Raw genomic sequence first — 22,175 nt, 5'->3', positions numbered from 1 at the left:
ATTACTTTAAGCGGCATCTTTTTTTGTCACCCATTTGAAGGGTTTAAAGAAAAAATAGTGAAAGATGAGCCATTTCTTCCTCGTTCTCATTATTGTTTTTCTCTGTCTAATTTTCTATTAGTTCTTGTTAGTCCGTTGCTACCGCTGTTCTTATGCTCACCATAGAGCACCTCTGCTTAATCATATCTTTCATATAACTGAGTAAATATGCTTGAGAATTTTGCGAGACGGAAGAAGGAGCCATCTCCATAACGACTGCTTTCCAAGACGGACTTAGTGAGAATGTCGGTCCGACAAACCAGGTTACAAGGATAGGCAGTTGAAAGGCCCGATACCCGGTGTCGATTGACCCCCGCCGTGGGGGGAATTAAAGCACGGCAGAGCGTTTTGAACGGAAGTGGACATTTCGGCTTAAACGTCATAGTAATTCTGGAGTAAATCATAAGCCGGCAGGTTTTACTTGATCGCTCAGCAGCTGCAACCCGTAACATCTTCGCAGGGTCACGGGTTACAAGGGATAATTCCGAAGGGCCTGGAAGAGTCTACCCAATCGCCCTCCCGCATGTATGAGTCAGAGACACGGGGAAGTTTGCACAGCTTTTAGGTCGAGGAAAGGCGTTTTGTAAGGCATCGGCGCCGTAGTCAAGGTTATGCAGGTCGCTGACCCAGTCGCACAAGAGCCCTCACCCACCCGGCTGTTTTGTTGGCAAGGACCCAAGACAGGCGTGTTGTTATTGGACAATTGTGCCTTGTCTCAAAAATTTAAGTTCCTCTTGCCGCCTTTGTGAAGCCAACCTCATTGGGGTTTTTTGTCTGTTCCGTTTGGATTGGAACAGCATAGCAGCCTTCGTGTCAGCCCGAGTTGCTAAGCGCCAGCCTGGTCGGAGCTGCAGCTACCCTTCGAGGAGGCCGGCACTGACTGGGCTTGGTTGACGATTTGGTCAAAAACTGCTCGAATCTATGGGCACTTTTTTTGAAGAAAACGCCCTCTTTGCCAACCCGGAGGCATCACCGTAACTATTACTGAGCCACTACGATCTGTGAAAGCGATTATTTTATGTCCGGGCGTATCTGCGGAGACCAGGGAGCCATAACATACGTGCATTTAAAGGTTTCGGGCAGAACCCTCGTCCTCCCACCGCCCGTATCAACACGCGCCCAAGAAATCACAGGGCACATGGCTGCGAATTGGACGTGCTCATCCTCGTTGGCGGCCAGCGGCACGACATAGTAGACACACGGAGGCCACCGCCCCCGAGGCTGAAAGCCAAATGTCTAGCTTTATTGGTTCAAATTTCCAGTTCTTCCTTCACCTGATACGTCCCATCTACTGCGCCACTGCTTGTGCCAGCAGTGTGGCTCTTCGGCCTCAGCCGCGTGACTAAATGGCCAATCCCTAGAGGTTCAGCCTGCTTATGCAGGATGCCGTGCATCCTCAGCGCCCCCTCGCTGTAGGCCCAAGTATGTCATTTTGAATGCGAGGCATATATTCTTTGCCTTTTGTCAACTGGCGTCGCTAGTGACGGCATCTCCGGTCCAGCCCTCCCGGCCGATTTAGCCCAAGGTGATCACGGACGTGGCAGTGAAACTTGGGAGACGTGTACCGTTGAGTGGCAAACTCTACTACACCCATACAATGTAGAAGGCTACGGTTCACTGTTACTCAAGGCGTCAAATATACAGTATGACGGGAGCGTTCACGCTCTGCCTACATGGGGAGGTGGTCATCACGCCGGTTGATGCCTAGCATCAATACATGGTCGAGCGGCCTCACGCGTTTCATACCAAGGACTGTGCGAAGGATCTATAGTACTTGGCCAAAGTTGGTGTCTTGGAAGTGGAAAAATGCCCGTTGCGCATTTGTGGTGGCGCTGCACGCACATACAGGCCGCCTCAGTTATTACACGATGAGGTGTAAGCGTAGCAGGGCAGGCTACCACAGATGCTCATTCGGAGAGACGTATATTATTACGTGAATTCCCCTTTCTCATAGTTTTCTCTTTCTTTTCTGCTTTTCTTCATGTTCTTATCTTCATTCTCTCTACTGTTTTCAAATTCAATACCCATATTATTTTTACCTTCGCATCTGTGTTATAGCAATACCCCTCCAACAACAGAGACTATAGAACAGCTACTTTACAGCCTCATTTAGTAATAGTAGCTATCACTCGCGACAATATGGCTCGTTACAGTTTTGATATCACCAGCGATTATGTACGACAGCCGCAGAAACACCGACAGTCGCCGCCGTACCAGCAACACACAAGCGTCGGACAGCACAACCAAGCACCTGCGCGACAATCTGGTCATCGATCGCTGAGAAAAGCTCAAGCGGAAGACATGTTAGAAAAATACCACTTTGTCGGATTTGAAAAGGGCGATCCGGTCTCTGGAGACTCAGATCTCTGGCAGATAACAAGTGAGGTTATCGAGGATAGTATCCGCCAGTACAGGATTAGAGACGCCAACGTCGAAGCTGGTCAAATGATACATATCACAGTATACAGCGGCGAAGACCTAAAGGATCACAAAGCCAGCCTCGTCCCAGAACTGCAGAGGAAGGTAGACAAAAAGACCAAGGATCTCGAAAAATACGATCGGTTCGACTGGGATCTGGTGCAGCTTGAAGAACTATGTGTCAACCTGCTCGGCCCGCCCGATAAAGAAAATAGCGATAGTAGAGACAAAACGGACAAAGAAAAAAAAAGGGCCGGGAAAGATAAGCGGAACACCAAGGATAAAGAAAAGAATCAGGTCGTCCTGGCGACTTCCCACAAAAGGTCAAAAAAGCCCCTGATGAAACGGATAGCCATGATTGCCATTTACGAACGAGTTCCGAGATTGAGATTAGGAGAGGATACTTTGGCCTTGCACAAAGAACAAACGCCAAAGAACTCCAACTCACCTCCAAGACCTCATGTCGAGTCCAATGCCCGGCCTGTGCCACAGCAAGGCGAGGTACCGCGACACGTCCCTCGCGAAGGCATCTACGCGACGCCAGTGCCCATCCATGCACAACCGGCCGCGGAACCCACACCAGATCCCCAGGTAGCTCGCGAAGCAGACTCGGGACAGCAAATTACGGCGCCGTCGTACACTCAACCGATACAAAGCCCCCAGGGCGCGCAGTCGACTCAGTACTATCTTGTGCAGAGCGGGCAGACGACCCGTATTGCTCAGCCTGCTCAGAGCTGCGGGAATACGAAGGCGCAGCCATTGCAGCCCCTTCGACCTGTTTTCCTATATATGGAACAGAACTCTGAGCCAGCGCAGGTCTTTCAGCAGCCGCAGAAGCCGCAGCAGCCTCGCCAAACTCACCAAGCTCAGCAGCCTCACCAAGCTCAGCAGCCTCAGCAGCCTCAGAAATCTCACGCCTTTGACTACCGTCAGCAGTCTCAGCAGCGTCAGCCACTTCAGCACCTTCCCAACCCTCAGCAGACTCAACACGTTCAGCGCCCTCGGCAGCCTGAGCAGCCTCAGCAAGCTCAGCCGCCCCAGGACCTTCAAACCCCTCACCAAACTCAGCACTCTCAGCACTCTCAGCCCATCCAGCCCCATCAGCGACCCCATCACCCCAATCCACCTCCCGAGCCGCACCAAACTCATGAGTCTCACCAAGCTCGGCCACATCAGCAACCGCAGCCACATCAACAGCCGGCTGTGCAGCAGCGTGCAGCAAATGCGCCGCCTGTTCTACGCAAACCGACGGGAAATTCCACCCGTGGTGCAAACGTGAACGCTGATCCAGGAGTTCGATTCTCTCAGGACACAGATACGGCGGAGAGTCCGAGTCGTCACCCAGGTCCTCGCCGCCGCTTTCGCGAGGTTCCAGAGTTGGCAGAGTCGACCGCGTCATATACCGACGACCGTGAACCGATTTTCAGCGACTCGGAACCAGAGACGTATTCGACATCGCAGCACACCTATGGAACAGCCAGCTCCAAGCTTGGTTACGCAAGACATAATAGCCGCTCCGCTCCTCGTGCGCCGCAGCAAACCAGCAGGGCTCCAGAAGGTGTACCGCGGACAACTCGATCATATGCGACGCAGAGTCCAGTTGAGCAGCTGCCGCCGAGTCCGAAGCTCGGCCCAGTGCCACAGCAAACGCATAGGCGCCGCGGCGGGCGACCTGAAGACGACGGATGGTCCAGGCGGGGGCATGTGAGCCCCGAGAGCGAGGGTGACCGTTCTCATTCTTACCATTCCGATGACTCCGAGTCCGAGTTCTATGACCAATACGAACCAAGCACTCCGAGGAGGCAGTCTGGTAGACGTCCGGAGACTCAAGATTGCGCTTACAGGCGTGAACCGAGTGGCTGGGAAAGGCGAACCGAGCCTCGTTCTGAATACCGTCAATCTGCATCAAGGTCCTACAGATAAATAGTGTCATGGTTATTGATTTCCATATTCTTGCCAAAAAAAAAAAATTCGGCATATTGGTAGCTTTTTTTAATATGTGGGACATGGAGAAGAGCCGGCGGCCAGGCCACTGATCGGAGTCCTCCAGCGCTAGTTCACTAAACTGTTAGTTAGTAATTGCGGATAGCGAATTTGATACAAAATGTCACATTAGCGACGATGCTGCTTCCGTGAATATTTTCTCAGCATGTCTTAGCATAGCTTGGCTAGGCTAATTAGGCTGGGGAGCGATTCAGGGGCTTCGGAGAAGATGCCGAGTTATGCGCATCCACTGGTAGGGCTCGACAGGGGCGTTTTGCCAAGCTTCAGCCAAGCCCCGAACGTCGTCATCGCCTGCGGGATCCTACGGCAATTAAACAAACGGTTTCGATAATTCAGCGACGGCAGCATATCATGGCCAGCACGGGGACGACAAGTCGAGAAAAGGCTTCTCTTACAGCCTGGGTAATAATGGAGGACAACGGATCCTCACTGTTAAGCCACACGGCAGACGCTGTGTTGGAATGGCGCTGCCGGCTTGGCACTGGTTAGCGGTGACTGGAACTATACTTTTACTCCTAGAAAAATCGAATGCAGGACATCGGGGACATATTTTCGTCGTGTAACTAGTAATCTAGATGAAAACCTCGTATTGGTCGCAACGGGCGCTGACGGCCTACGTCAGCACAAGGCTGCTGTGCGCACGTGACGCTACAGTCGGGCAAAGAACCGCGATCGACGATGATTCTGCGCAGGCGCAAGACACGGTGCATATGCTGTCCCATCTTCTTCTCTTGTCTGTCCTCTGCTTTCCCGATGCGCAATCATGATCACGTCTCCTAAATCGCCTTCGAGAATCATCCTCCTCGCGGCATTTTTCTCGCTGGTATGGTGGACTTTCTTTCGCTCCTCGCCCTACACTAGCGGCCTGCACGAGATTGCGAGCGTTGCGCTTCCGCCGCTCGATTTTTTAACAGCGACGTCGAACCGACAAGAGAAGCACGCACAGCACTATGCGTCGCGGGAAGCGCGCGAGTTTTGCGCCGCGCATGGCTATTCCATTTATACACCACAGCGCGCGTCCGGCGAGCGCAAAGTATACGACCTTATGATGGTGAATACCGAGCTCGATTTTCTCGAGATTCGCCTCCACGCGCTATACGATTACGTCGACTACTTCATCATTGTTGAGTCGCCAAAGACGTTTCAAGGGGACAAGAAACCACTCGTAATTGCGGACAATTGGGACAGATTTCGTCGCTACCACGATAAGATGATCTACCACGAATTGACGTATCCCAAGTCGTTCAACCCGAAGCGCGCATGGGACTACGAGGATTTACAACGAGACGCAATGTTCGAGCAGTCCATGAATCAATTAAAAGGCCCGAAAGCGCCGATAAAAGGCGACGTTATTGTTGTTTCCGACGTTGACGAGATCCCGCGACCCAAATCGCTGCTCGTGCTCCGCACCTGCAGCTTTCCGCGCCGCCTCACGCTCGGCTCCAAGTTTTACTACTATTCGTTCCAGTTCTTGCACACAGGGCCGGAGTGGCAGCACCCGCAGGCCACCTTCTACCAAGGGTGGCGCACCATCAAGCCCACCAACCTGCGCAACGGCGATGGCGGCCTCCCTTGGTTCCGCGAGCAGGAAAAGGGCGTCCTGAACAATGCCGGATGGCACTGCAGCAGCTGTTTTGCCACTATGGAGCAGTTCCTTAACAAGATTGCCAGCTTCTCCCACGGCTGGATGAATGACGAAGAATACAGAGACCGAGACAAGATTGCCAACGCCGTCCGGCACGGAAAGGATGTCTGGGACAGGGACGAAGATCAGTTTGACAGGATTGTGAACAACCAGGATATCCCGCCACTGGTTCTCCAGGAGGGAGAGCGGTTTGGCTACATGACGAGTCGGGATGGACCGTCCGCAGGGTTCAAAGATTATCCATGATGCGGGGCACGAAGAAATGAATTGAACAGAGGGGCTACCGGACAGGCTATCATGAACTGCGGGGTGGGAAGATACGATGTATTGGTATGTGTTATGATGGTGCAAGGGATATTTAATGTAAATTATCATTATGCTGTTGGCGACCGTTGGATTTGTTAGTCAACAATGAGTATATAGGAAGCAGACTGAAGTCTAACAAATACAGCAAATTAATAAGACATACAAGACACTTTACCCGGTGATTCTCCTGAATCCAGCGCAAAACTATCCCTTGAGCTATACAAAAAGGAAATGCACTCTTATATTGGGCTACGCCACTCCATCATAACTTGGCGATGGTGGGGCGGATCAAAAAGTTGCAACCACATCAGGAAAATCTTTCGACGCCTTGGTCTTCATTGCAAACTCGGTAGCTCGGAGCTAGAGTGGCATTTCTAGTTTTTGACTCTACAATTTCACCACTACCCTGTCACATTTTGTCTACGATGCCTGTGCGTTGCCTCCGCGAGCCCCAGCACTGTCTGCTTCCTGCTAATCATGTGCCCAGCTCATCATCGTCACCGGTTTCCCAACCTCGGGCAAGTCCACGCGGGCGAAGCAGCTATACGACTACCTCTCAACACGCATCACCGACTCGAAGCACCGTCTGCACCTCATCTCCGACGACAGCCTGTCTATATCCCGCGCCGTCTACGATCTCGCAGCCGTGCCCGCGCATACACGCTCCGCCAACGCCTCGGAAAAGGATGCCCGCGCCAGCCTCTACGGCGCCGTTAAGCGCGTGCTGTCGGACAAGGACATTGTCATTCTCGACGGCCTCAACTATATCAAGGGATGGCGCTACCAGCTGCACTGCGAGGCCAAGGCCATGCGCACGCCCAGCTGCATCCTGCAGATAGGCTGCACGCCCGACCGCGCCAAGGAGGTCAACCAAGCCCGCCTGAATACACGTGCAGCGGTGGAGAGGGGCGGAATAGAGGCCACAGACGGCCCAGAGCCGTACGAGCAGGGAAACTGGGACAACCTCGTCTTTCGCTACGAGGAGCCGAATCCAATGACGAGATGGGACAGCCCGCTGTTCACACTGATCTGGGAAGATGACGAAGCGCAGGCGACAAAGACATTCGAGGCGCTCTGGGACACCATTGCCGGCGACGGGCGCAAAGTAGTCAAGCCAAATCAGTCGACAGAGCCGCGGGGGCGCGAAGCCAGCGGCGATTATCTCTACATCCTGGACCGCGAGACGCAATATATAGTCAAGCGCATATTGGACCAGCAAGGGGACGAAGCGGGCGGCGAGGTCAAGATTCCCCTCACAAACTCTACGCAAGAGGACCTGATAGTGAATTTGCCCACGTTGAAGAAGCTGAGCCTGCCCGGTCTGCAACGCCATCGAAGAGCGTTCATGGGCTTGAATAGAGGCGGCATTGGCTTGGAAGCCGTTGGGAACATGGCGGCGGATCGAATACGCTCGCTCTTCGTGCGATATCTCAACGACGCATTCGAAAACGAGGAATGAGCGGCGGGCGTGGGACTAGGGAGCATGGCGATTCGTCGACGCAAGATACCAACTACACGAATAATGAACAACTTATTTGGATTTCATTGCAGCTAAGCAATTCAGATGTATATGCTATTTTGGGCGCGGCAAAATCAGGCCTCACGCAATACTACATCAATCTCTCCGTATATTATACATTATCCGCATCTCTCGTCAACACGCGTTTCACTTCGACGTCACCGGCCAACCGGCCAAACAGCTGCCCTCGTCGCGGCTATGATTATCATTTTGGTTTCATTTCAGTCATGAAGCTTCTTCTGCCATTCGCAAAAGTCAAAGCCGGAATTCAGAAGACGTCAGGACCGTTATATACGTCTGCTCTGTCCAGATCTGCAAGAAGCGGCTTGTTTCAAAGTTCAATCCGCCTTGATTGAGTCATCGTGAGCGGAACCGCCCTGCGAAAATCGTTGAGCGAGGCTGGGTGCACCAGGCGAAATGTAGTCACCGGGAGATCGACCACGGAGCGGATCACGGGATGCCGCAGGGGAAGCAACCGGAGAAACTATGGGCTCGAGAACGTCGGTAGCATCAGGGCGCACAACGTGAGCTCCCGTATGGGCGGCCTCCTCGTCAAAGACGAAGCGATCCATTTCCTTTTCGTTGAAGTCCTGCCCAGGGTTGGCCGTTTCGTACTCCAAAATGTTGATGAGATGGTAAAAGCCGGCAGCAAGAATACTGCCAATGCCAGGGCCAACCCAATAGATCCAGTGATAGCCCGGGAAACTGCGCAAGACAATGCAGGGGCCTAGACTGCGCGCCGGGTTAAGTGAGCCGCCAGTGAAGTATACACCGGTCATTTCGGCAATGAAAAGCGACAGGCCAATGCCAATAGGGGCCAGGAATGTGCCCTTGTGCTTCTCTGCGGCGAGCATGATGATGGTGAAGACGAGCTCGGCAGTCAAGAAGGCTTCAATCCAAACACCTTGCGCGACGCTGGCCTTGCCGCCAAGGGTCGTCGCAATTTGCAGCTCGCCAGGAAACAGTGCAGACACAAGAGCAGCGGAGGCAGTGGCACCTAGGATCTGAGCAACGAAGATGAGCAGAGCTCGCGTAGGCCCAAGACCACCGATAAGAACGAGACCAAAGGTAACGGCAGGGTTGAAGAGACCTAAGAACATGCATATGAGTCGTCATGTCACGAAATAGGCTAAGGGAGCTGCCGGGCGAATCAGACTTACCTCCACTAATGCGAAAGAAGACCCAGGCATTGACAGCGAGACTGAAGCCAAAAGCCAGTGCAATGTACAGGAGTGTTGGGTGTCGGGCATATCAGAGATGGTCTGCTGCGCTGCTTGGGTCCCCTTTTTGGCTGTGTTGGCAACCTGGGTGGCTGAAAAGGCAAAGAATAGGAAGAGAAAAGTGCCGACAAATTCACCAATGGCAGCGACAAAGTGATTTCTGACTTTGTTGGGGATCGCCGACACCAGTTGGCGCGGGTACTTGGGCGTGTGGACGTGCATGGCGGGCAAAAGCGAGCAGCTGGCGAGGGACGCTCACAACCAAGGGCAGAGTCAAGACAGTGATTGCTTGGACTTGCAAACGCTAGACAGAGGCTGGATATGTGCGCAAGGATGAAGAAGAGGAATGTTGGGAGGAGTTGTCGAGGTCGGATTGATGTTACAAGGACTGCCAAACAGTTCCACAACGTTGAAAGTCGAACAAGACACGAAATGGTGACGATTGAAAGAGGAAGGATGACATTTGAAGACACGCACGAGAGGGAGAAAAAAACTGAAGAATTTATCGACGAACCGTTTAGTGCACCGGTGCTTGCCTAGCGCTTCCTCGTCTTCAAACGGTCCTTGGCTTTAAGGTCTGATTCCTTGCTTCGCGGTCGATCCTCAAAGCCCCCTTCGCATTTCCGGGGGGGCTGTGACCTCGCCACGGTGGAGGAGGGCGAAGGAAAAGGCTGTACTCAGTAAGACTTCCTTGTTTTTTGGCGCGATGGACTCTGGCCGAATTAGACTAGATGCCCAGGACCGGATGGCCAGGCTTGCCCTTTACGAGTTTAACGTGGCCCACTAGACTGCTTTTCTTGCAGTCAGACGCTGTTCTTTTTAATGACGTAAGGGCATAGTTCAATAGCTGCAAATATGAGAGACGTAAGGATCAAAAAAAAAAACAAGAGGCCTCTTTTTGTGTTGGTGAGGATCCCAACCTTTTGTTCCAGGATTGGAACGGTCATCTCGGCGGCATCGGGCGCGCCACACCTGGCGGGGAGGACCGCCCTTGTCGGAAGGACTTCCGGTGTCGTAGATCCTGTCAATGCAAGTAGCGCAATATAACTGATTAGGAGAGCTATATTAGGTGCCCTGTGCGTTCCCGCAGTTACGGACCCGGGCGAGACAGGGTAGAGCTGCGATCAACGTCTTCATCTTGAGATATGGCCCAAGCTGGTGAATATTTCTGTCGCCCTTATTAAGAGGGTATGGAGGGCCACATTTTGAGCATGTGCCACACATGTTACACTCGAAGGTGCGATTACAGCTGAAGCGCCTATAGGTGGATTTGGTGTTGCACAGATGCGCAACGACTTCTGACTATGTAGCTGCATACTTTTAAGATGCAGGTAGGTGATGGAGAGTATGGTCGGTGACACGAGACAGTCTTGCAAACGCCAGATTAATTCTCGGCGGTTAAACATCTCGCGTTGGTCACTGTTAATGCTCTAGGTCAAGGGTGATGGTGGCACGGCGGCCTGGCGGGTATTGAGCCTAGACTGCGTAACCGTATCGTGTTGGAATTGGGGGTGAATGATAAACTCATTTCAGTAGATGCGGTCGACAGAGAAGCTCTTGGAAACCACACCGCAATGTCGCAGCCCGTGACCAGAATCACAGAAGTGAGGTGGCTGGCACAGCAGGTCCAGTGAGCAGGCCATCAGGCCGCGTGGAGCAAAGAAGTGTCCTGAAGTCAATGGACAATATACAGGCCATCCGACATTAATTGCGGGTAGCGTCGAAATGTCAGCGGCGGACTTGTCAATGTCCGCAGATCAGGCGAACAAGATGGTGTTTCTCGTGTCGTAAATGATTCATTGGTTACTGTAAAAGCGGCGGCATGACTAAGCAGGTTACTTGGGCGATTCGTAGTGAACAGACATTGTGACTGTGTCGGTCATTGCGTGGCCTCGAGCTGCCTAGGTTGCCTGGTGGTGGAATCTGGCAGAACGTTCCACTTGGCGGCCAGCACGGTTACAGCGCTGTTTGCACGGCTTTTGCCCCTAAAACCCGCCTTCACTGGTGCGTCGCCACAGTGCATGGCCGCCTAAATCAGTGGCACTCAAGGTACCTGGACCATCAATCTTCCGCTCCGCCTCAGGGTCTCGCGGCCTCTGATTGGTTCATCTTACCTCCCGCCTGCCAACCGCAAGTGGCTCCGTTGCGCCCAGCCAGGCCAAAGCACCACTGTGGCATTACCTCACCTTCGAAACCGGCTCCTCTTCTTACCTCTTCGGCACGATTCGCCTCTTGAACCTCTCATCTCCCCAACTCACCAATACCCTTTCCTTTTCCCTTTTGCAAAAACTTCATCTTGCGTCTTTTTCTTCGGCCACAGTTTCTTCCTCTCCGCATCGCTCGAGAGAAGGCCGCTGCTAAATAGACACTCGTCAGTCCTGTGTTTGTTCCCTCGCCGAGCTGACTCCGTTCTCCCTCCCCCAACCGATTTCCGCCCTTCGCAGCTCTCCAAGCTCACAAATTCGACACAATGGCTCCCCAACCGGAGGAGCACAAGAAAAAGGTCAACTTGACGTGAGTTTTATTCCTGTGGCACCTCCGCCACGCGCCAGCAGACCTCGCCTGCAGCTCCGAAACCCGAACCGGCCAGCTAACAGTTTCCCTAGCGACGTCTCTGGCGCCGAGATCAAGAACGTAAGCAGCATTGCCAGCCGACTCATCGCGATGACGTCCCGATCACAACTAACTCCAAATGCAGGAAGACGATGTCGCGACCGCCATTCTCAAGAAGAAGAAGAAGCCCAACCAGCTCATGTGCGTTGCTCCCCGCACCGCCAGCTCCGATGTCCACACCCAGCTAACTTAGCCTCTTTAGGGTTACCGATGCCGTCAATGATGACAACAGTATCATTGCCCTCTCCGAAAACACGATGGAGGAGCTCCAGCTCTTCCGCGGTGACACAGTTCTCGTCCGCGGCAAGAAGAGAAAGGACACTGTCCTCATCGTTCTCGCTGACGAGGACCTCGATGACGGCAGTGCTCGCATCAACCGTGTGGTTCGCCACAACCTCCGCGTCAAGCACGGTGACATGATTACCATCTCGCCCTGCCCTGACATCAAATACGTATGTCGACTGGTGCATGCTTGCCCAGAAAACCAAAACTAACCTTTAGCAGGCCAAGCGAATTGCTGTTCTCCCCATTGCCGACACCGTCGAGGGCATCACTGGCTCGCTCTTTGATGTTTTCCTCGCCCCCTACTTCCGCGAAGCTTACCGCCCCGTCCGCCAGGGTGACCTCTTCATTGTCCGTGGTGGTATGCGACAAGTTGAGTTCAAAGTTGTCGAGGTCGACCCTCCCGAGTACGGCATTGTCGCCCAAGATACAGTCATTCACTGCGAGGGTGACCCGATCGAGCGCGATGAGGAGGAGAACAACCTCAACGAGGTCGGCTACGACGACATCGGTGGTTGCCGCAAGCAGATGGCGCAAATCCGTGAAATGGTCGAGCTTCCCCTCCGCCATCCCCAGCTTTTCAAGTCTATTGGTATCAAGCCTCCCCGTGGTGTCCTGCTCTATGGTCCCCCCGGTACCGGTAAGACACTGATGGCTCGTGCCGTCGCCAATGAGACCGGTGCGTTCTTCTTTCTCATCAATGGTCCCGAAATCATGTCGAAGATGGCTGGTGAATCCGAGTCCAACCTGCGCAAGGCTTTCGAGGAGGCCGAGAAGAACTCCCCTGCTATCATTTTCATCGATGAAATCGACTCGATCGCTCCCAAGCGTGACAAGACAAACGGTGAGGTCGAGCGTCGTGTCGTGTCCCAGCTCCTCACCCTCATGGACGGCATGAAGGCCCGTTCCAACGTTGTTGTCATGGCTGCGACCAACCGTCCCAACTCCATCGACCCTGCTCTGCGTCGTTTCGGCCGTTTTGATCGTGAGGTCGATATTGGCGTCCCCGACCCTACCGGCCGTCTCGAGATTCTTCAAATCCACACCAAGAACATGAAGCTTGGTGACGACGTCGACCTGGAGCAGATTGCTTCCGAGACCCACGGTTACGTCGGTTCTGATGTGGCTGCTCTCTGCTCGGAGGCTGCCATGCAGCAGATTCGTGAAAAGATGGACCTCATCGACCTTGACGAGGACACCATTGACGCCGAGGTTCTCGATTCCCTGGGCGTCACGATGGAGAACTTCCGCTTCGCTCTCGGCGTCTCCAACCCTTCCGCCCTTCGCGAGGTTGCTGTCGTCGAGGTCCCCAATGTCCGCTGGGAGGATATTGGTGGTCTCGAGGCCGTCAAGCAGGATCTTCGCGAACAGGTCCAGTACCCCGTCGACCACCCCGAAAAGTTCCTCAAGTTTGGTCTCTCGCCCTCCCGAGGTGTTTTGTTCTACGGTCCCCCTGGTACCGGTAAGACTATGTTGGCTAAGGCTGTCGCCAATGAGTGCGCCGCCAACTTCATCTCGGTCAAGGGACCTGAACTGCTCAGCATGTGGTTTGGCGAATCGGAAAGCAACATCCGTGACATCTTTGACAAGGCTCGTGCTGCCGCTCCTTGTATCGTCTTCCTTGATGAGTTGGACTCTATTGCCAAGGCTCGTGGTGGTTCTGTCGGCGATGCTGGCGGTGCCTCGGACCGTGTTGTCAACCAGCTCCTCACTGAAATGGACGGTATGACTTCCAAGAAGAACGTCTTCGTCATTGGTGCCACCAACAGACCTGAGCAGCTCGACCCTGCTCTGTGCCGTCCCGGCCGTCTCGACTCTCTCATCTACGTTCCTCTGCCTGATGAACTTGGTCGTCTGAGCATTCTCCAGGCTCAGCTTCGTAAGTCTCCCGTCGCCCCCGACGTGGACCTTGGCTTCATTGCATCCAAGACGCACGGCTTCTCTGGTGCCGATATCAGCTTCATTGCTCAGCGTGCAGCCAAGATTGCCATCAAGGAGTCGATTGATCACGACATTGCCCGCACCAAGGAGCGCGAGGCCGCTGGTGACATGGATATGGACGAGGACGATGACGTCGAGGACCCTGTTCCTGTCCTCACCAGAGCCCACTTCGAGGAGGCCATGTCACAGGCCCGCAGATCCGTGGGCGATGTTGAAATCCGCCGCTACGAGGCATTTGCTCAGCAGATGAAGAATGCCGGCCCGGGTGCCTTCTTCAAGTTCCCCGAGGGTGACCAACCCCAGGGTGCCGGAGGCGACTCGTTTGGCGACGCCGGCAACGATGACGGCCTGTATGACTAAATGGCAAACATCGCGAGAATTTGAGCTTTGTTTTTGTATTCTACGCAATAAGTGATACACGCGCATCAGTGGACCTCATCAAGGGACGAGTGATTCGGATGCTTTTTGGCGGTTTTATTTGGCTGGGAGTTGGAGCACATTAGAGGCTAATGTAAAGGGCCAAAATCCTTGCAAAAATTAAGAGTCTCGGTTGCATTCGTCTTTCAGACGGCCGGATTTGATGGATGTGATGGACTATGGCTCTCGGCAGATTTATTCAGCTTTTATAGATGACGCAATTGATTTCTCATGACATGAATCTCGGATGTTGCTGTAAAATGTGTGATAAATAGTCTATATTGATGTATGATAGTTGAGCCTGATTGGTCTAATTTTGACAAGAATCAGCTCTAGTGTATAATGGTCAACAGCTGGCAAGTGGTTATTTATACAAGTCCAACTTTACAAATGCCGGGTTAATGCGGCCAATGATTCCCTCTCCCCCTGATGAGGGAATCTTTTTCAACGCCATTTTCCTATTATGCCATGGCAGCATGTACCGCTCAATCCTTTTTCCCCACGATCAACTTTCTCTCCTTGTCCCTCTTCATCCTCTTCCTCGTCTCCCTCCTCTTGCGCGCTCTATCCTCGTGAGCCTCAGCCTCGCGTGTCCGCCTGTGCCGTCGGGTCAATTGTCCTCATCTAGTCTTCAATCTCGCACACGCTCTCCAAGCACTCCTTGGTCACGCGAATCGTGTCCTCGACGACGGCCTGCGGCACCGCCAGCGACGTCTTGGCCGCCGCATCCGACGCCGCGCCGTTTGTCTTGCCGTTGGTGGGCGGCGGCGGCGGCGCCGTGCCGTTGGCCCTGGCGGACGCCTCCTGCACGTCGTCGAGGACGCGCCGCAGGAGCGCGGGAAAGGTGATGACCTCGCCGGAGCGCAGCAGCTGCAGGGCGTGGTTCTGGATGGCCGTGGGCCAGTCGGACGCGTCGGCGTTGAGGGCGTGGAGGAGGCGCTCTTGTATCCTAGGAGCGGGGGTGGGCAGGAGGTTAGCTGGGATATGAGAGTGGGCGGGAGAAGGGGAGAGGAGAAGGGGGCAGCGTACTTTGGGACGTGGCCGTCGCGGAGAAGGATCGTGTTTATTTGGGAGCGCAGGTCGGGGTCCAGCGTCGCGGGTGTGTAGTCGGCGGCCGAGGAGGGGACCTTGACTGGCGTCGAGGGTCTTTGCGACATGGTCGGCGTGTGTGTGTGTGTGTGTGTGGAAGGGTATAGTGATTAAGCAAGGCGGGTTAAAAATGAATTGTAACGGTGAAGCGCCGACGTGACTATGTCAATCTGTTTCGTCGCGCAACCGGTGTTGAACTCGCTCGTCGAAGGAGGCGGGGGGAGCTTATGTCTGGAGACGTTGGTGTAGATGGCGCTTGGTGTCGTGTGGCTTCTTCCGCGGGCTCGCAAGACCCCAAGCGGCTGCCAATGCGTCCTGCCGTCCTTTTTGTTTCTTTGCGCACGAAAGTGGTCCAATTCCGTGCAGGGGAGGCCTGTATCGTCCCTGAGGAGCTCCTTTGGTGAAGGAGGAGAGCTTTTGGTGGTGGGGAAGAGACAAATGTCTATCTCAGCTCTTGCGATCTCGGTCGTGTTTTTGTCGCCAAGGGAGAGGAGGGCGCGCAACAGCTAGCTGTGGGCTCGCGATGATGCCTTTTTTTTGGGTGTGCTGCGGCGTATAGATGTAGCTCTGCTGGCAAAGGGCTATGGTGGATGTCGCTTTTGATGTCTTGAGTGGATGGTGCGGGATGCGATTGCGCAAATGTCAAAACTCCGGGGCGGCAATACCCCCAGGACCGATGACGGGTGGGTATTTTTTTTACGCCGAGTATCTTGGTGGTCTAGTGGTGTTGTGTTGTTCATTTTCTTAAGCGCCCGCTACGAAGCCCCCCACCTTTGGGGGACAGCTGGCGGCAAATGCTGCATATATATACCTATGTATATCACTTTTCTATTGTTTAAATATTCAAAAGATGCTATACGTGCCTTGACGTCGTGAAATCAGCATCATATTTGGCTGCGAAATGCCATGCAATGCGGTCATCTGTCGTCGAGGTGGTGTGTTGCACGGAGAGGAGCCCGCCCGCGGATGGGCAGCCTTGTCATCCGATCATGTTTATAATTGATTCATATCCCTGAGATTGAGCTCAAGACATTTCGATGCCATCTTCGATGAATGTAATGTGTAGCAGCACTGTCTCCGTACATTCCCAATCATGAGTCTGGGTGAACAACGAGGCGTCGGTGGCCGGAGGCTGGTCTTTATAAGCCGCCCGAGCCAATCTCGAAAAAGAAAACTTCGAGGTGCCGATGCACTTGTATACCTCGCTCATAGTTCATCGTTTCACGAGATATGTCGTGTTCTGTTGAGGCTGCTTCGGCCACGTCCTGTTGGCGAAACCTTGGCTCGATCCCGCCCATCTATGTTCGGTGACACCCACAGCTGTGTGCACGCCAAAGCATGACCAAAAGCTTCCTCGCACCTTGAACATGATGATTCAAACACCGTGAACCCCCCCCTCTTACACAAGACAAGTTTTATCCAGCCAAAGAAGGACCTTTGCAACATTGGCCATGTTCTGCGTCTCCACGACACCTCATACCACGACCTACCCTGGACCATAATTGCAAAACGCACTTCCTGCAACACCAGCCTTTCTGCACGCACATCAAACGCTCAATGATCGCCGATGGGATTGCATTCCACCCTTGTTCTCTCCCGTTCCATACAGCGCATTGCATCCATGCCACCCACCCTTCCCGAAGCCGCGGCCCGTCCCGTTGGTACAGCACGCAGCAAGTACCCTAGACTAGTCTGGCTGTCCTCCGAGGCACCCAATGACCAGCAATCTCAGCTGCCCCTTCACCGACATATTGCTTTTCCAATAACAAGAAAAAAAGGCCTCATGCTAATTACCTTGCAAAGCCCAATCGAAAGATTACGGACTAGCTGCACGTGCTAATGCAAGCTAAATTGAACATGCCACCAGGAAGAGGCGGAATTTTTGCCGCGGTACAATTCATGGTAGTGTACGCGGGCTTACAAGCAAGGAATTACGCCGAAAAACGCACAACGGCATGACTTGGGCACCAACATGCTTTACCGCTATCCGACCTGGCTTTACTGAAAATGGCGCGTGGCAACGCGATATTCCTCGGGCTGCGCAATCCTGTCCTCATGTGCCGAATGCGCCAGAGCACAGCAACTTGCAGTGCGTTCAACCTTCCGAGCCTAGCAGGCCGCTCAACTCCGCTCTATGCAAGCAAGGGGACGTGTGCGCTTCGTTTTCCTTTCCCTTCGCAGCGGTCTAGTCGTACGACCGGGCATTGATCCATTTCCTTCGGCACACATGTACCGAGCGACGTGAAGCTCAGCATTGCGCGGAAGCCAAGCCGGCATGTCAACGGGATCCCACCGCCGCCGCCCAGACCAAAACAAGGGCGAAACGGCTCGATATTAAAACAAACCCGCCACCGCCAAACCAAGTCTGTTGCCGCCCTCCGCACTCTCGGGCCCGGCTGTGCCGTATCGCGCATCTCATGTTCCGCCATTTTGCTTCTTCGCGGCCACCGGAGATAGGGCAGGGGTTTTGCTGTTTTCGTCACATTTCACGTTTTTCTTTTCTTTTGTGTCCCCAGTCTTTCCAGGCTGGCCGCTCTCCCTCTCTTGACCGCCATTGCACTTACACAGATCCGCCTTGGGCGTCAATAAACCAAAGGGATACATGGCGTATTTTTCGGGTAACACCAGCAGCAAACTCACCGTGCCGCTTCTTCCTCTTCCGTTGCACATGTCTAGCCAACCCTAGCCATTGCGTTTGTCCGGGCCCCCTGCTGTGGCTAACTTTGAGTCCAACAGGGGAGGGGGGGCCCTACAGTCTGTGTCATTTTGTTTACCTGTAACATGGCGACTTCAATCGATACCGCGCAACTACCGGGGGCTTCCGCCAGTTCGGTATTTCGAGTGTCGTTGTACTGATAGCGCGTGACAAGTATCCGTACAACGAAGCGAGGTGTTACACGGCATGCCGTGTGCCAAGCTTTGGGTTTACCGCGGCGCTTTATCCCAAGGCACTGTACATCAGCAGGAGAGTAATGTCGGTCCGTCGGTTAGGCAGCGTCACACAACCTTCTATGCCTCTCCACGCAAAAGAAACGTCTGTTGGACGTGAATGAAATCCCTTGCCACCGCCACTGCCAACTGCAACTCGTTTGAAAAGGCATGCGGGGTGACAGAATAAAGCTGACACAGGCCGGCTGATGACACGGCTATGGCTCCCAAGGACGAATAGAGCCACCTCTGTTTTGCTTGCTTGTGTTATGCCCGGGAGAACCTGTATCGTCCTCGTCTCCCCCTTCTGTCGGGCTGAAATGAGCAACCAGATTCCTGGATTACAGTCCTCAAGCCACCGTAGTATTCTCATTAGACAGCGACAGCGGCGCTCCGATGACCAGTCCTTCGGGACCACGCCTGCAACCTTGTGATGCGTTGGAGAATCGTGGCGGTCCTCTCTTCTGGGCTTGATATGCATGCCTAGCAGGGACCATGTACAGTGTCGTCAGAGCCGTCAATACCACCATTTTCGGGCAGCATTTCTTCAGCCAGCCCTACCAAGTCACGCCCACGTTGGTCAGAATTAAAGAAGCCTAAGTCCATCAGCCGTCTTCCCACGGCGAGAAAACATGTCCGCTGCATGGCCAGAGTAGCTTTGATTGTTTTTGCTTTGTTGAGCGCAAAGCCGATCCAGATTCGGGTTAGTTGGACGGAGGACACACACGGGCCTGCCGGGGAAGTTCGTCCTAGGGGCCGGGGCCCCAGGTTGCTCACCAGTAATACCTGTTACCAGCAATACCTGCACCACGACACAGGTATAACCAGGCCGCGGATTTGTGTGAATGGGGCTTCGGAAGGGAGGTGGCTGAGTGGAATCAGGCATTGCTGACTTGCTTCTTCCCATGGCCTACAGTCCAGCACCAGCCCTGCTCATCGACGTCTCAAGAGGTTTGAACACGGATCGAGCCAGGGTAAAAAAAAAAAGTAAATCGCTTACCCGTGGTGCGCTGGCGTAACTTGGTGTTATTTTGGGCTGAGGAGAGAGACAAGAAGACCAACCAATCAAGGTTCGAGGTTGCATAAGAGACCAGCATTAGCCTCGCATGGTCGCTGATCGACTCTGGCTTAGGGTGGGAGAAAAAAGAGACCCAAGACCTTTGTTTGATGTTTCTTTGTTTCTCTGAGATGGGCTGCGTCGTGTTCAAAACGAGCCACTATCGTTGCCTTGTAGTTATTGTTTTGTCGCCTGAGTTACAGAGTAGGGCACATTAGTCAGTACGTATCATGCAAGTACTTTGACGAAACAAAGGGCACTGGCGGGCCGAACCTAATGACGAGCTTTCCGGACGCGACTGAGATCAAGCCGGGAATTGTAATACATCTCACACCCGATGCAGCCTTGCAGCGTCGCATGAGGTTTTCCTCTTCGGCTTGGCATCCCTGACCATGGCGGAACGATGTTGGTGATATCAGCACCCTCTCATTACCACGAGCTCCCCACACCCATATCAAGCCGCTTACCAGTACACCGACACTGAAGAGGTCAAAGTTGCAAGAAAGAAAGGCCCATGTTGTGATGTCTTGGACGGTTGTGTACCATGTATACGAGCTGGGGGATGAGCAGGGATGGGCAGGGTTCAGTAGCGAGACACAGTCAACGCCCGCGCTTCTCTCTTCGTGTTACCAAAGCCAGCAAAGCATTCCCTATCCACACCCCTGTAGCTTCCTTACCGCGGGGCTGGGTCGTTCCAGAAGTTCCAATCCGTTTCGTTCCCATTGCGCTTGCCCATGGGGAAGGAGGAGGCCCGAGACATGCATGGGATAAAGACGGCAGAGCGCATCGGTTCGACCTTTCCATTCTGTGAGACATGTTTGCTTTGCAAGGGCACCAACTTGGCAGGGTCTGTTTTGGTTTTGAGATAAGACTGCCATGATTGCTGGTGATGTAACATGACACCTAGATTCGGCGGATAAGTCCGGTAGCCATGTCGGAACATGCGGCCGAATTGGACGTCAATGCCGTGCAGGGGCCGGATCCGTAGTGCCCTTGTCCTTGGCGCGTCTAAGTCAGCAACGGGGTGCACAACGTGATAACGGTGTATCACCTCTAGTAAATATGAGAGATAGAGAGAAAAAGCCGACAAAACCGCGCGAGTCATGCATCCAACAAATGCTTGTTATCTTTTGACTTGCACCGAGAGTGTGTCGTGGCCAACTGCCACTGCAAAGCCATTCCGTTGAGAGCTCATTGCCTTTTTGGCAACATCCACCTAGGTGTTGATAACGCCCTTTTCCCCCAAGCATGGCGCCTCTCTTGTCTCTAGCAGACAAGGCTCTATCGAATACGAAGCGGGCGCACACCACTGCGTCCCCAACCGATTGCCGACACACCCACGTACGTCCCGTCTCGAGTATATCAGATTTCTCCTTTCCCAAGATTGACATGAATCCAGCATCGTTTCGAACGCCTTTTTTTCTTCTCGATATTACAACGTTTCACAAGGAACGACTGAGTTGTCAAGCCAAGGTTCCTCGGACCCGCTCGTCACCGTTGGCAGAACGTCTAAGTTGAGCCCAAAGTCTAATTAATGACGATCGACCGGACCAGACCGGTTACACAGGCACGTATGCAAGCAATGGTGCTTTGCAAGGGTCGCACGATTCGAAAAGGCCGCGAATGGTTTCAATACCGGTCGGTGCCGAATCAATGCCTGGAACTACACGTGACCTTTGATAGGTTGGCTGTCTTGATGAGGCTGGTTCGGCGGCCCTTTGATATTCAGAAACAGCCCGTCATATTACTGCTTGTATTTCAGGCTCCCGGCATAGTTCGCCTCCCCTGTAAAAACGCACTGTCAGGCTCGCTATTTATCGGAGACACGGTTTCATAGATGTCAAGCATCGGCCGAACGCATGAGTTCGGAAGACAGGCTGCTGTGTTCCCGACGCTCAAGCATGAATGATCGACATGTCACTGTGCTCGGTGGCTTTTCACGCTTCTCCCGCAGTGCGGGCAAGCGGGGCACACTCTCTCGGCGACCACTTCAGGGTCTCGAGTGCAACAGACTGAGCACGTCGAAGCGTATGCATTGTGAACCCTGTAAAGTATCTTCGCAATTCATTCCAGAGACCGGGTCGATCCAGGCTGCTGGAGGAATGGAAGACCTTGCTTCTCACCCGTTGTGCCACATGCTGCAAGTGCTGCCACGCTGCCTTACTGCAGGCGCCATTTTTTTTTTGCTTCGAAGCTGACCTCAGTATAATGCTGGCAGGTCGCTGTGAATCTTCTCCCTTTCAAGTCGCGCGCGACCGGAAGACGTCTTCCGATGGTAGGTGTGGCCCGCGTAGTATTCCCTGCAGGCTACAGCCCTCATTACTTCTGGCAATACGGAGCCAAGGAGTACATGACAGCGAGGCAGTGCTCCAGCCAGAAGACAAGAAGCAGACAAGTGGAATCCTGGGCCGATGACTGGCTGTGCGCACAGGCTTCTGCAACCACCGTTTGGCCTGCTCCAATCGCGGCATCGCCAACGTGGATGATCCAGGTAGGCCACTGGGGCTAGCGACCCGAGCGGCAGCTTTGATGATTTGACAGCTCGGTTGCAAACTAAAATTCGATAACACCCGTGGAGCCTGAATAGGAAACATGTTTCGTAGAGCGTTCAAACCTGTGATACTCTCTCCATGTTGTGTAACGCAGGCTTGTTCGGACTCTGCAAGTTTCACAGGAGAGGTTTGCGCACGGGTGCTT

General features: G+C 53.6%; 6 protein-coding genes across 7 annotated transcripts; 4 read left to right on the top strand and 2 right to left on the bottom strand.

Moving 5' to 3' along the window:
* Positions 1-2,178: 2,178 nt before the first annotated feature.
* LMH87_011698 (uncharacterized protein) lies at positions 2,179-3,736 on the top strand (the record flags this gene model as incomplete). Its single annotated transcript, XM_056200882.1, has 2 exons — positions 2,179-3,137; positions 3,190-3,736. The coding sequence occupies 2 exons, from the start codon at positions 2,179-2,181 to the stop codon at positions 3,734-3,736; spliced, it is 1,506 nt and encodes a 501-aa protein (XP_056052689.1).
* A 1,488-nt stretch (positions 3,737-5,224) lies between these two features.
* LMH87_011697 (uncharacterized protein) lies at positions 5,225-6,352 on the top strand (the record flags this gene model as incomplete). Of its 2 annotated transcripts, none has more annotated exons than XM_056200881.1 (1): positions 5,225-6,352. In XM_056200881.1, the coding sequence occupies one exon, from the start codon at positions 5,225-5,227 to the stop codon at positions 6,350-6,352; it is 1,128 nt and encodes a 375-aa protein (XP_056052688.1). The 2 variants fall into 2 exon arrangements, with proteins under 2 accessions (XP_056052688.1, XP_056052687.1); XM_056200880.1 differs by having other exon boundaries at positions 6,104-6,352.
* Positions 6,353-6,837: 485 nt separating this feature from the next.
* Positions 6,838-7,871, top strand: LMH87_011696 (uncharacterized protein; the record flags this gene model as incomplete). The annotated part of the gene is made up of 2 exons (XM_056200879.1): positions 6,838-6,843; positions 6,900-7,871. The coding sequence occupies 2 exons, from the start codon at positions 6,838-6,840 to the stop codon at positions 7,869-7,871; spliced, it is 978 nt and encodes a 325-aa protein (XP_056052686.1).
* Positions 7,872-8,269: 398 nt separating this feature from the next.
* Positions 8,270-9,373, bottom strand: LMH87_011695 (uncharacterized protein; the record flags this gene model as incomplete). Its single annotated transcript, XM_056200878.1, has 3 exons — positions 8,270-9,021; positions 9,092-9,132; positions 9,336-9,373. The coding sequence occupies 3 exons, from the start codon at positions 9,371-9,373 to the stop codon at positions 8,270-8,272; spliced, it is 831 nt and encodes a 276-aa protein (XP_056052685.1).
* A 2,248-nt stretch (positions 9,374-11,621) lies between these two features.
* LMH87_011694 (uncharacterized protein) lies at positions 11,622-14,347 on the top strand (the record flags this gene model as incomplete). Its single annotated transcript, XM_056200877.1, has 5 exons — positions 11,622-11,665; positions 11,758-11,785; positions 11,850-11,905; positions 11,967-12,216; positions 12,269-14,347. The coding sequence occupies 5 exons, from the start codon at positions 11,622-11,624 to the stop codon at positions 14,345-14,347; spliced, it is 2,457 nt and encodes an 818-aa protein (XP_056052684.1).
* A 681-nt stretch (positions 14,348-15,028) lies between these two features.
* LMH87_011693 (uncharacterized protein) lies at positions 15,029-15,561 on the bottom strand (the record flags this gene model as incomplete). The annotated part of the gene is made up of 2 exons (XM_056200876.1): positions 15,029-15,353; positions 15,434-15,561. 2 exons carry the CDS (start codon positions 15,559-15,561, stop codon positions 15,029-15,031), a joined length of 453 nt encoding a protein of 150 aa, XP_056052683.1.
* Positions 15,562-22,175: the final 6,614 nt, after the last annotated feature.

This window comes from Akanthomyces muscarius, chromosome 4 (genome assembly GCF_028009165.1).
Source record: "Akanthomyces muscarius strain Ve6 chromosome 4, whole genome shotgun sequence".
NCBI classification, from domain to species: Eukaryota; Fungi; Ascomycota; class Sordariomycetes; order Hypocreales; family Cordycipitaceae; genus Akanthomyces; species Akanthomyces muscarius.
The sequence above is the reverse complement of the archived record's forward strand: the minus strand, read 5'-3'. Positions and strand labels throughout refer to the sequence as shown.